This window comes from Rhamphochromis sp. 'chilingali' (genome assembly GCF_963969265.1).
Source record: "Rhamphochromis sp. 'chilingali' genome assembly, chromosome: 16".
NCBI lineage: Eukaryota > Metazoa > Chordata > Actinopteri > Cichliformes > Cichlidae > Rhamphochromis > Rhamphochromis sp. 'chilingali'.
Window position 1 is genome coordinate 12,800,320 of NC_137943.1, and position 12,766 is coordinate 12,813,085.

The 12,766-nt window shown below is 40.1% G+C and overlaps 1 protein-coding gene across 5 annotated transcripts in view; it reads left to right on the top strand.

Moving 5' to 3' along the window:
- Nucleotides 1–12,766, top strand: part of mast3a (microtubule associated serine/threonine kinase 3a) — a 29,049-nt gene that overhangs the window by 7,457 nt on the left and 8,826 nt on the right. For 2 of the 5 annotated variants that reach the window (XM_080907732.1, XM_080907730.1), the window contains 11 exons: nt 929–949; nt 1,130–1,211; nt 4,966–5,123; nt 8,017–8,092; nt 8,213–8,422; nt 9,323–9,424; nt 9,856–9,988; nt 10,190–10,275; nt 11,750–11,835; nt 12,144–12,352; nt 12,493–12,634. In XM_080907732.1, the coding sequence (XP_080763858.1) occupies nt 929–949; nt 1,130–1,211; nt 4,966–5,123; nt 8,017–8,092; nt 8,213–8,422; nt 9,323–9,424; nt 9,856–9,988; nt 10,190–10,275; nt 11,750–11,835; nt 12,144–12,352; nt 12,493–12,634 (1,305 nt within the window). The remainder of the gene's footprint in view (nt 1–928; nt 950–1,129; nt 1,212–4,965; nt 5,124–8,016; nt 8,093–8,212; nt 8,423–9,322; nt 9,425–9,855; nt 9,989–10,189; nt 10,276–11,749; nt 11,836–12,143; nt 12,353–12,492; nt 12,635–12,766) is intronic. The other 3 variants (XM_080907731.1, XM_080907733.1, XM_080907734.1) reach the window with 3 other exon arrangements.

Sequence of the window (12,766 nt, forward strand, 5' to 3'; positions counted from 1 at the left end):
CAGTGCAGTATGCCATATTGCACCATAGAGCTCAGGGATGCAGAGGGGAAGTCTTCTTAGAGGACTGCCTTGTGCAGCTCATCTAAATTTATTGACATTTTTAAGCTGCCAGAGTGTAGACAGATGCTGTGACTGCACTTTTGACAGCTCCACTGGGTTTATTTGTTATTCACAAAAGCTTCGTAGCTCTGCTTTTGGTGCAGTTATTTTTTTCATGTGAACGTGGAGTAGCCTTGAAGAGTAAGGACGACCAGTGCTCTGGTCCACTCTGATTTATTTATTTTGTTCCTTTCACAACTAAGCCATTGATTCCAGTATTGATTTGAAACCTTTGCCTTTATTAGTGGCTTCTTACAGCAACATGATACAACATGTTGTACATATCAGATAGGGATAGATAAGAAACCATACATGTAACACAGCTCACTAACCCTCAGATCCCTTCATTTTCACTGTCACCTCTAATTTAGCTACATGTCCCCAAGAGCTGGTTTCTCAGAGAAACTGCATTCGACCATCTTTTGTTGCCACAGATTGACTCCGTGAAGGAAACTGGGCCACTTCCTCAGAGTGTATTGGATGGAAAACTATTGGGACAGTGGAGATTTATTTATTTATTTATTTGGTAGAGAAAGGTTTAGGTTTTCTGCAGTGTTAATGAGTGCATTGTGTGTCTGTGTGCATAGTGAGAAACTGTCTGTAGGCCTCAATGCTGCAGTATGATAGCAGCTTGGCAGGTGTTCAGAAACAGCAAACAGCCACTGGCGGGGAGTTCTGTCAGACTAACAGGACTGTGACTTTGACAGGCAGACTTAATCTGTCACTGTCATTAAACAGTGTTTATTTTCTCTCTCACTTCATGCCTCCATTCGCCCCTTCTTTCTATCTGCATCTCTCGCCTCCATTCCCTTTTTTTGCATCTGCGTAGTCAACTGGCCCGGACTGAAAGGTAAGAAAATAACTAATTGCTGTTTCTTCTTCTTGCAAAGACTCAAACATCAAATGTTGTCTGTTGGCCTTTTTAGGCTTTGAAGATTGGAATGAGTCAACAGGATGTAAAGTTTTTCATATGAGCCTCCACTGAGCAGCTTGTTATTTATGTGTGCTTGTTTGTGTGTGTGTTTTTTAGCAGGGCAGACGGACGAAGGTGGTCGGTGGCATCTGTTCCCTCCTCTGGATACTGCACAAACGCACCAAGTTCATCAGTATCTGTAAGCGGAGAAGTATCTCTTACTGTCTGTCACCTCTTTCCATCATCACACATTCAACCTCTCTCTAAACCACTACCTTGGGGGCATTTAGTTCTCCACTTTACAGGACTGTGGTGTCTTGTAAACTTCCGATGCTGACTAACTGAGCTGTAAAGCCCATCAGCTTACAAAGTGTCATAAATCTGCCTATAAATGATTGTTGATTTTACAGTAGCTCAGGGATGTCAAACTCATTTTACATCGTGACCTACATACACATCTAAAGCTGGCCGGACCAGTGAAACTCCCCATTCTGCTAATATGGGGAGTTAAAGTTGGGAAGTTAACCTACATATTTAATCTCTGAATATAAAAAAGGGGGCAATTTCAACTGTATGTCTCATTTTCTACATGATAACAAAATGCTAGTACATGAAAGAAATGTGGTGGAATGACTCTTGGACCTAAATTGTAAGAAACAAATATTAATTTTACATATAGTCTAAAATTACAGCGAAAAAACTGTCCAGGTTATCCTGTGATTATAAAACAAAGATTTTATCAATTCACAAAAAATGTGGACCCATTGTTGAAAAAAAGAAAAAAGAAATCTCTGTAGTAAATAGTGGAAAAACAAACAAAACAGGAAAATATTTGACATGTAATTGTTTGTCTGTTACTTAATTACTTTGGTGTGGTTTGAATGGCCACAGGGTAGGTCTTTTGTTAGCTAAAGCTTTAAAACTTGTGCAAATAAAGTTTTAAAATTTATGCCATCCTTCACATTTTCCAAAGCCATCCTGTGGATTTGCTGATCCAATTCTACCCCCCCCCCCCCCCCCCCCCCCCTTTTGTAGAACACCACCAAAAATTGTAGATGTTATGAAAAAGAATGGTCAACACTGTAAACATAGACTCTGTGCACACAGCCCTTTTAAAAGTTATAAAATGCTCGATTGTCGACATGGCAGAAGTCTTCGAAAAATAACTTGCATTAATAAAAAAAAAAGTGTATGAATAATAAAATTTGTGTAACTGCCAAAATGTTTGGCTAGGTCTGTAAAGATTTGCTCATCGCTCTGTAGCTGACAGCTGGTCGCTGGACACTGCAGGCTTTGGTTATGAAGATAGCGTCCTCTCCTTTTGCGTCAGTGTCCTCTCTCCCACTGAATGGCACTTCAATAGTTTGTTTCAGAGTTGAGTAGTTTAAGTCTGTGGGACAGTCTGCTAACTGTCCTACTTTTGTCTTCTCCCTTATTAGCAAGGCGTCGCCACACAGCAGGTATCTCGCATGTTTGATTGGAGTTTTTATCCTGAGGCAACCCCACAGGGAACTTTTCACAGATCTTTCACGTGAAAAGCAAAACAATCTGTTCCACTGAACCAATCTTACCACTGCTACCTGTAATTTTTACCTTTTTAAAAATTGGTATTTTGTGGTTACTGGTCACCAAATCAGTCGTAGTCTCGTGAACACCACATGAAAGCAGTAATTAGCCAAAAATATGAATTTTAATAGAATTGGCTTGTGTTATTTATTGGTTAGTTTTAGCCTATTGCACATACCGTACAAGGAAGGAATACTAGAACAAAGCTTCCACAGTGGTTGTGAAATATTTTAGAAGTAGCATCAGCATTACATAGCTCGTCAGAGTTACTTCACTGTATCTTGTTCATAGAAAAGGAATGTTTACTGTGTTTTAGCATTAAAAAAAAAATCTTACTGACTCACAGTTTAGAACTTGAACTTCACTTTAAACTTACCGGGTCACTCGCCATAAACAGTAGTAGAGAAAAGTTTTGTGGTTTTAGTCTTTGGTTGTTTTGGGTTTTTTGCCATTTCCTCTGTGACAGCTTGTCTTTCTCAGATTGAGTTGCAGTCGATATAAATCCAGACTAACTGCAACCTCCTTGGCAAGGAAGCAGACTGCCAACTTTTTACAACTAGCTTTTAAGTCTACGGGGGGTTTGGATGATTGTTTTCGTTACATCTACAGAGCATTCTTGTCGCTTTAGCGTTATTATCGCTACAAATTTGTGACATTTTTGATTATAATTAGTTTTACTGATACAGTAAAGTGGTTGGAAAACTTCACACTGACAGCTTCGGGCACCGGTTGGTTTATAAAGCAGCTGTCTGGAGATGGATCCTGGTATCCTTTTTAATGACTCAGGCAGCCATAACAGGATACGTCCAAGGATGATGAATCCCTCCATCATCGACCATGTGTCATATTTTCCACCTTGGAGAGGATATTAGAATTAGTCCTCAGATGCCTTTTCCCCCAAGTTTTCCTATAATTATTGAAACAGTATTAAATGTGGTAAAAAGTAAATTTTGTTGTCATTGTTTTGTTTTGTTTTTTAAGTCAAAAGGCATAAGTTTTCTCATAATGGTATATTTCTCTACCTCCTATTCAACAACAACAACAAAAAAAACTTGGGGAAAGGGGAAACCAAAACACAGGAGGTTGTGTGAATTATTTACCATGTGTCCATCATTAAATGAATGACATCACACGAGACGAACTGAGTTGATCTGAGCGTGTCCTCTTTTGACTGAGGGGAAAGTACGGGAATAATAAAGCTTATCATTACAATAATACCGGTCCTGTTGAAATTTGCCGTTTCTTTTTCCTGGATGACATCACAAACGAGCAGGGGCTGTACCACATCATTTCCCTACTCAGCTTTCCCTTTCAGGAATACTGCAAGCACACTTTGTGCTGCCCAGCTATACCTGTCAGCTGTTTGCCGATGTCTTCTATGGTGATTATTAGGATTTTATCTCAAAAGCCATCGCTGAACCTGCAGTTGGCTCAAATGGAAAACAATACCCAGCTCCTGCGTCTCTGCTGAAATTCTGTATGGCCAACCACATGGCTTTGAGACGGTGAAGTCAGCCCTCCCTGTACAATGCCCCTTTCAGGCCTGCTGTCAGTGAGGTCTTTATGCAGCTCTTAGTCGATTCTGACAAGTCTCTAGTTTCCTGCTCAGCGTAGCCCCTTCACCCCCACCCCCACCTTCCTATCACTGCTCTGTCACGTCCTTGCTCTGTTGCTTTCTTTTCTTTCTTTTCTTTTTTTTTTCTCCTCCTTTTAGTGTCTCTCACTGTCTCGCTCTGCTTTTCTTTCTCGTTGGCTCTTCTGTTTTTCCTCTGGCCAATGAGCCACTCTTCTCTCTGCTCTTCCTGGGATACACAAGATCCTAGCCAAATGGGAGTTCTCATAAATTCCAGGCGGTGTGTCACACATCCTGACTTGGAAAGGAAAAAAAACAAAGCAAAACATTCACACATGCTGCCTGTCTCCATGTGTGCTGCGTGAAAAGGGCGAAATCCTACTGAAAAATGCTTTGGGGAATCTATAAAGTTCACTGAGTCTTTCTTTTCATGTAGGAAGGGATTCATGATGTTTTTTACATCACAAATCAACTCTCTGCATGTCCATATAAGGTGGTGCATCTAATTAAGATCTGCAGTGTAACATGAAAGTCTTTAAGACTTTGGTATTAACAGGATAAAGAGTGAGTCGGAGAGAGCAGACGTGTGAGTCTTACCAGAGGAAGCCTTTTAACACAGGATGTTATATAATCAAAGCACAGCCCCGCCTACGTATGAATATTTAAATAAAAATGGATAAAAGTGGTAGTGGCAGTGGTTGCTTGCTTGTTTTGTTTTTTATTTCGTTAATTTAAAAAAGAATCAATAAATGCAACTTAACCATTGACCCTACTTCCCTGGGTTTTTTTTCTCTTCTCCACTTTTCCCTCCCAGTCCTCTTCTTCACAGGAGTTGTTGCACCAGTTGCCCTTTCAGCCCACGCAAGAGGATCTTCACTTCCTCTTCAAACATTTTCCGAGCCCAGAAAGTGTGGCAGATGAAGAAGGAGCCCACCCCATGCCCCCTGTCAGGGTCCGCTCACGCAGTCTCAGGTAACTTTCCTATACTATATGCTGATGCAGCATATAGACTGTCTCTGTTACACAAACATTTCTGTCATACTTCACTGGGCCGTTTGTTTTGAAAGGGTGGAACCGAAATCCCCCCCAACTGGCTTCAGTCTCGTAGATTTAATTATGTGCTGCAGTAGCAGTTGTATACAGCAGCTCACCACACACACCACTTAAGCACAAAGATAAAACTGTTGTGTTATTAAAGGCTTATTATACTAACTGTACATTCTATATACCCTTATATATCAATTCATTAGATACACTTTAATAGTACTTCATTGGACCCTCTTTGCCTTCACAACTGCCTTAAAATTTTCATGGTTTAGTGTCAACAAGGTGCTGGAAACATTGCTCAGAGAATTTGGTCCATATTGACATGACAGCATCACTCCGTTTCTGCACAATTGTCTGCTGTGCGTCCATGATACAAAGCTCCATTGGGTTGAGATTAGGGATGGGTACCGATATCCGGTGCCATTATGGCGGTTCTGACATAAACGGTAGTAACCAGACCGAAAAGCAGCGCACATTTCGGTGCTTTATTTCTGTGCTTTTTTTTTTCTTTTTCTTTTTTCCTGAGATGTCATACACTTTGGATTCTAGCCAATCATTTTAGCTTTTCAAGAATAGTAGGCGGGCTCAGGTACGTACGCTCTTTTAGAGCAGAGCTACAGATTAAAAATGCCCAAGGCGAAGCGGTCAAAAGTCTGGCTGTACTTCACAGCAAAAGATGCAAACTCAGCAGCCTGCAACAAGTGCTTTAAGGTGACACTGTGCAAAGGAGGTGACACTTCGAATCTGATGAAACACCTAGCGACGCATAGCGTTTTTTAAAAGCCGAGAAATGCACCGTATTTGATAGCTTGCTGCAAGACTTCACAACAAGCACATCTGCTGCGGGTGTGGTAAATCTCCATTAGCGAGTTAGCGCGGATCGCCCCATGTGTGTTGCTTATCATTTTGCAGAAAAAAAGAGACTGCTAAAAATAAAAACATAAGTTTTTGGACAAAGTTTGTGTTCTCTATTCTTTAAGCACCGTTTAAGCACCAGCACCGTTTCAAAAGTACAGATTTGGCACCGGTATCAGATAAAACCTGAATGATACCCATCCCTAGTTGAGATTTGGTGATTATAGAGGCCATTTGAATACAGCGAACTCTTTATCATGTTCGCACCAGAAATCAGAACTCATCAGACCAGGCATAATTTTTCATCGGCTGATGTTGAGCTTATTTGAATTGTAGCTTTAGTTTCCTGATCTTAGTTGAAAAGAGCGCCACTTGTTGTGGTCTTGTGCTGCTAAATTGTAGTTTCAAATCAAGGTTTCTCTTCACTGGTGTGATCATATGTGCCATATTTAAACTGAACTGTGCTCTAAATTTTCCCTTAAAAAAAAAAAAAGTGTGTTTGTTTTTTTGTTTTTTTTTAAATATGCACATTTTCTCACAACAGAAAGAGAAAATCTGCTAACGGGGTATAAAATGAAAACCTCAAACTTGTAACTAGCGTGGCTAACATGCTACCCGTTCCTGCTGCTTTACTACATACTCACCAAGTAATCAAAGCTTATAGTAAATTAAATAACTTTACCTGTTAAACAGTTAAACAGCAAATGTGGGATAGACTGTGCTAAGGTTTAAGCTCACGAAGCTTGCCACCTTAAGTAGTTGTAGTTGCTCTTTTTAGAACATTGTAAAGTTGTATGTGAATGAGCACTGCCCTGTTTGGTGAGGCTGCCACTCCAGCCCAGTCTAACAAAAGTAGGCTTAATGGTTTTTCAGGAGATATTTCGCACATGATTATAAAAAGATAAATTAAATACTGTCTGGAAAGAATATGTTGGGATAATTATTTAATGTGGCTCTGGAAAAACCCTCTGTGCCATTTGTGCGTGATCCCCTGGAATAGAATAAAACCTTTTCCTCATCACTTGGCATTGCTGGACTCATCCCTCTGAATAGCTGCAATGGCAGGCTGTTTTGAGGTTGCTGTAGAGTTTTTATGACAGGCTGGGGAGGATTTTGGCAGCCTGTTGATGTGGTTGCTTTTTTGGTGACGTGTCCATGCCTGTGCCACATGCAGTAATTCGCACTGCATGTGTACACTAATACTCTATAAGTACATCTGGGTAACTCTAGCAATTACACCGGGGAGAAATCTCCCCCTTGGGTTTTACCTGACCTTTGCATAGTTGTTAATGATGCATCTAAATCAACAGCAGCTGACTGACATGTGTCGCCGTTGTTCTAAATTTGCTCTACAAGTTGCGTAAAAGGATTTCTTGCAGCCTCAAAATAGTTCCGAGTGGTCTAAGCAGTTGCCATTACCCTGAAATAAATTCATACCGCGTGTGCAACTGTTGTGGTTACCCAGAACAAGTTAAGTTCATGTCGCATATTGACATTATTGTCATTTTTAGTATGCAACGTAGTGTAAGGGAGCACCCAGGACTGTTATTTTTAACATTTGTGCTGACAGTACATTGATTTGGAACTTGTAAGGAGGGTTTAAAAAGACCCCTGCGTGTAACCGAAACCCTCTGGGTGCAACACGTGTGGTCGTGGATGGTGAACATGAGAGCCTGATCTGAATTGTGTCAAACACGCTGTTTGTATGACCTAGAATGTTAGTCAACACTTTAATTGTTAATGTGGTCATAAAATGTTATAGCTTGTTGTGTGTATGGCTGTTCAGTAAAGATATAAATGTTGATTTCATCAGTTCAGTTTGCCACTTAGTTCAGTTGTTTTTCATTTTATTTTAGTTTGGTCTCCATTATTTGTTAATGGCATTTGTGCAAAAAAATATCGACATTTGTAATATTTTTATCTGGTTTTTGTTTTTTTCTCCTTTTGTCTTCTTTCTGTGAAGCCCTGGACGGACCTGTGGGGTGTTTGACAATGAGATTGTCATGATGAATCACGTCTATAAAGAACGTTTCCCTAAGGTAGCTCCCTTTCTGTGTGAAAGTCTCATAATCAAAGTTAAAATCTTCAACTGCTCACTAAATGGATTAGAAATGTATGCAGTACTGGTTTAAACGAAGGCTTTCATTTTTGTTTCCCAGGCGACGGCCCAGATGGAGGGTCGGCTGCTCGACATCATTGCAGAGTGTTCCCCGGACACCGCTCTGCCCCTGGCTGATGGTGTGCTTGGATTCATTCAGCACCAGCTGGTGGAGCTCGCCAGAGACTGTCTGGACAAGTCCCAGAATGGCCTGGTGACCTCCAGGTACTTCATGGAGCTGCAGGAGAAATTGGAGAAGCTGTTGCATGAGGTGGGTGTCTCTCATCTTTAGTAAATGATTTTTCATCTTTTTCATACAGAGAATTTTTTTTCTCTTCTTTTCTTTTTCAAACAGTCAGGGAGTGTTGGTTCTTTCTAAGATGTTTCTAGCTGGTGTTATTGTTGGTAGCTCAGGTTGCCCTCTGGGACATTGCATGCTGTACTATAGCAGCACTGAGGACACTGAACATTGAAATGAAAAGGCCCATTTCCTCTGTTAATATTCTGCTGATTCCACTCCATCCGTCAATAATGTTCTGTATTTTGTGTTATTACATAGGGGTGTGCAATGGTCAAGTGTTCAGTTTTGTAATGATTGTGTATTCTACAGCAAAACAGTGGTTTAAATGATTATTTTGTCATATAATAATTTCTTTAATTAGTATATTCTTTGTGGCCACAGAAATTGTTTTGACCCTTCTCCACATGCTAAAATGCATATGTTGAGTTGCTTGCTAGTGTTGCTTTTTCATAAAGGTGTTTACAATTTTTTTTAGAGTGGATTTTTCTGTGTTTAGCAGGGCAAGAGTTTGTTTTAAACTGACTGCTGAATAATCGCTCCTCTGACTGTTTCACCACCTCTATCATACACTTTCTGAACCTGCTGTTTGATCAAAGCGCTGTTGGATTTAGATAAGCAAGAATGAGTGTTAAAAAGTCAAATGTTTTTCCATTATTTATAAGCCTGGCAGAGCATGCAGTGAGTATTGATTCAACATGTTGAAATACCAGCCCTTGAATCACCACCAGACAATGTAAGGGGATGAAATGGATGCTAAAAATATCACCCGACAAGTGCAGACAGCTTCTTTGGATGAGTTGTGGTGGCTCATGGCTTGTGTCAAATGGATTAGGTCACTATAATAATCACATCACTATTTGTTCTGTTCAGGCGTATGAGCGCTCAGAGAGCGAGGAGGTGACCATCATCACCAAACTGGTCAAGAAGATTCTCATCATCATCTCCAGGCCTGCCAGGCTGTTGGAGTGTCTGGTAAGACTCAATGACAGACGCAGTAATAATCACAGCTTTACGAGTGACGTAATAACACTATGTCCATCAGCTTAGATGCATGCGTGAAAGTTGACTCATACATGATGTTGACATCTTGTAGTAGCGATTAGTTTGTGCAGTAATAATAACCCAGCTTACTGTTTACTAAGCCAAGTTCACCTTGCTAGCCTGGGTCTGTTGTTAGTAAGGTGCCAGTGATGCTCCAGTTTTCCAGGCCAGAAAAAAAGCCCAGATTGGAGCAGAAACATTTTTCTGTCATTTTTCAGCATTTTTAATTGTATTACAATGTTTGATCCATCGTTTCCCGATGTAGTAGTTGAAGCTTTTCTACATATTATGTCAACAAAGTAATGTATATTTGAGTGAAACCTGAACTGTCTTTCCTTTATTTTTTTATATTTTGAATCCAGGAGTTTGATCCAGAGGAGTTTTACCAACGTTTGGAGGCTGCAGAGGGTCAAGCCAAAGTAGGACAAGGCATCAAAACTGATATTCCCAGATACATAATCAGCCAGCTGGGCCTTACCAGAGACCCCCTGGAAGGTGCAGATTTAAAAAATATATATATATTTCTATCTCATTATTGCTTACTTCAGATAAATTTGAAAACCCTAATGCAGTTAGCTTAAATAAATCATTGTGAACTAATCTCGTAAGATACAGTGACAGTTTTGTGATTTTTTTAACTTTGATTCGCACTGGCGTTTAATAAAGTTGGATCTGTTTTGTCTGCTGCCGTTACAGAGATGGTTCATTTGGAGCATACTAGCCCGATTCACAGATCAGCGAGCAGAGAGTCTGATGACACTGGAGAGGCAACATCTGCACAGGTATAAGCTTACATTAAACGGTTACCAAATGCATACAGTGAACCCTAAAGTGACCCAGGAAGAACAGATGGCGCTCATGTCTCACGTATTTTAAAAATATTCCACATCCTTTAGATTAGATTTATTTGCTTTAAGATTGTCTTACTAGTTTTTAAGTCACCGAGTGGCAACCTTTGTTGATACGGTGTTGATTTCTTAGGTTTTTTTTCCATATCTGTCACACATAAATGATCATCAAAGAAATTTTATTACTAAACACTTCTAAACCTACCTAACCCTCTGTGAAAAAGTAATTGCCTCCTTAAATAATAAATTAACTGATTAACCACATTTTTTTTGAAAAACTGAATTTCATTTCACAAGCTACATTCAGGCCTGGTTACGACCAGACCTGCTGAATCAAAAAGATCACTTAAATAGAAGCTGTCCATCAAAATGAGACGGGCACATCGTGTCACGATTTAAAGAAACAGTCGAGGGGAAAAAAAGTCACTGACATCTGCTAGTTTGGAAAGTTTGCCAAAGTGAACCACAGTGTGAGCCATTATCCACAATGGAGAAAACTTGGAACAATGGTGAACGTTCCCAGGAGTGACCTGCATTGAGGACTTATCACAAAAAAAACTAGAACATCATCTAAAAACATCCAATCCTCAGTTGCCTCAGTTAAGGTCAGAGGTTATCATTCAACAATAATGAAGAGATTCTACCAGAAAATCCTGAAGGAGGGTGTCTGGCTATTAGTTCATGGCGTAAACCAAAGATCACCTAGGTTATGTACCAGCACAATGATTCAAAACACACCAGCTAGTCCACCTCCGAATGGCTCAATAACAGCCTTTTTTTTTTTTTTTTTTTTTTTTTTTTTTTTTTATAAATACAGTCCAGGCAAGTTTGGATAGTTTTTTTTTCCTTCTTAATGAATGAATGAATGAAATCATAATTAAGAAAATTTGGCTTGTCTTTGTTTAATATTAAAATTTGTTTGATCTGAAACATTGAAGTGTGACGCATATGTGAAAAACCTAAGAAGTTTGGAATAGGCAAATACCTTTCCACAGCACTGGATGTATTAGCAGGTTCCCAAAATCCCAGCCTTCAGCCTTTCACTGTGTGGATTTGGCATACTCTTTGCATCATTGTTGTTGTTGTTTTTTTGTTTTTTAAATCATTTTTCTCTAGCAATTTGTGTTGCGTGCATAAAAGATGCTCCAGTTGATAAAGCAGAGCTGAATTGTGTCTGTGACAGGATTAACTGTGGTGGGTGACGAACTTGACGGCTGTGGCATATGCACCAAAGAAATATTAAATGCCATTTGGCAGAGCATGCAGATTATTCTTGATTCAATGCTATTTAAGTGATAAATGGAGCTCTCGTTAACATGAAAAAAATTCTCCAAAAGTAACACAGCAGCTGTAATTTTTTTCCTCTCCCCCTTTCTCTTTCTCTCTCGTTGGGATTTGCGTGATTCAGAGCCGTGCAGCCTGCACCCCTCCTCGTAGGAAACCACTGGAAAGCGACTTTGAGACTATAAAGCTCATTAGCAACGGCGCCTATGGGTGAGTAAGACAGACTTCTTTGTTTGCGTTTGACTGAGTCAGTCGCACCAAGAACCACAGAGATCTAAATAAAAGTGGAAACTAAAATGTGGATGTGTTTTTGTAGTATTTTTGTGTTCAGGCTGGAATTAGTCAGGGCAGTTTCATTTCCAGTCTGAACTGATATTTACCACTATGTGATTCCCACAATTGATTTTCTTTGTATTATCTCCCTGCTTTCTTTGTTGATGATTGCTGATTATTTATTCTGTCTCTCTTTGTGTTGTCACTGCCTCTCCCCTTCCTTTTGCCTCTGTTCTCTTACACAGGGCCGTATTTCTGGTGCGCCACAAAGACACTCGTCAGCGTTTTGCTATGAAGAAGATCTACAGGCAGAATCTGATCCTTAGAAATCAAATCCAACAGGTGTTCGTAGAGCGAGACATCCTCACCTTTGCTGAAAACCCATTTGTGGTTTCCATGTTCTGCTCTTTTGAGACACGGAGGCACCTGTGCATGGTTATGGAATATGTGGAAGGTACAGTTGGCTCAGACTGTAGACACATAGAGACACATGCACACCAAGCTCTTATATATCTACCATACAAGGTACACCTTTAAGTCTAAGTCACCTGACCTGAAAGCGTTTTTCATGGTGGCCTCATTTGTGTTTTTAAGGTGGAGATTGTGCCAATCTGTTGAAGAATATCGGTGGGCCTCTGCCTGTGGACATGGCCAGGATGTATTTTGCTGAGACTGTCTTGGCTTTAGAGTACCTTCACAACTACGGCATTGTACACAGAGACCTCAAACCTGACAAGTGAGTCAGGCAAACGGATGAACAAGGAGAATATTCTTATTCCTTCCCCCCTCCCCCATATTTCTTGTGAACGCCTTAAGGCAGCGCTAAATAACTTAAAAGCTTTCATCATTTTTAAACTTGCAGTGATCT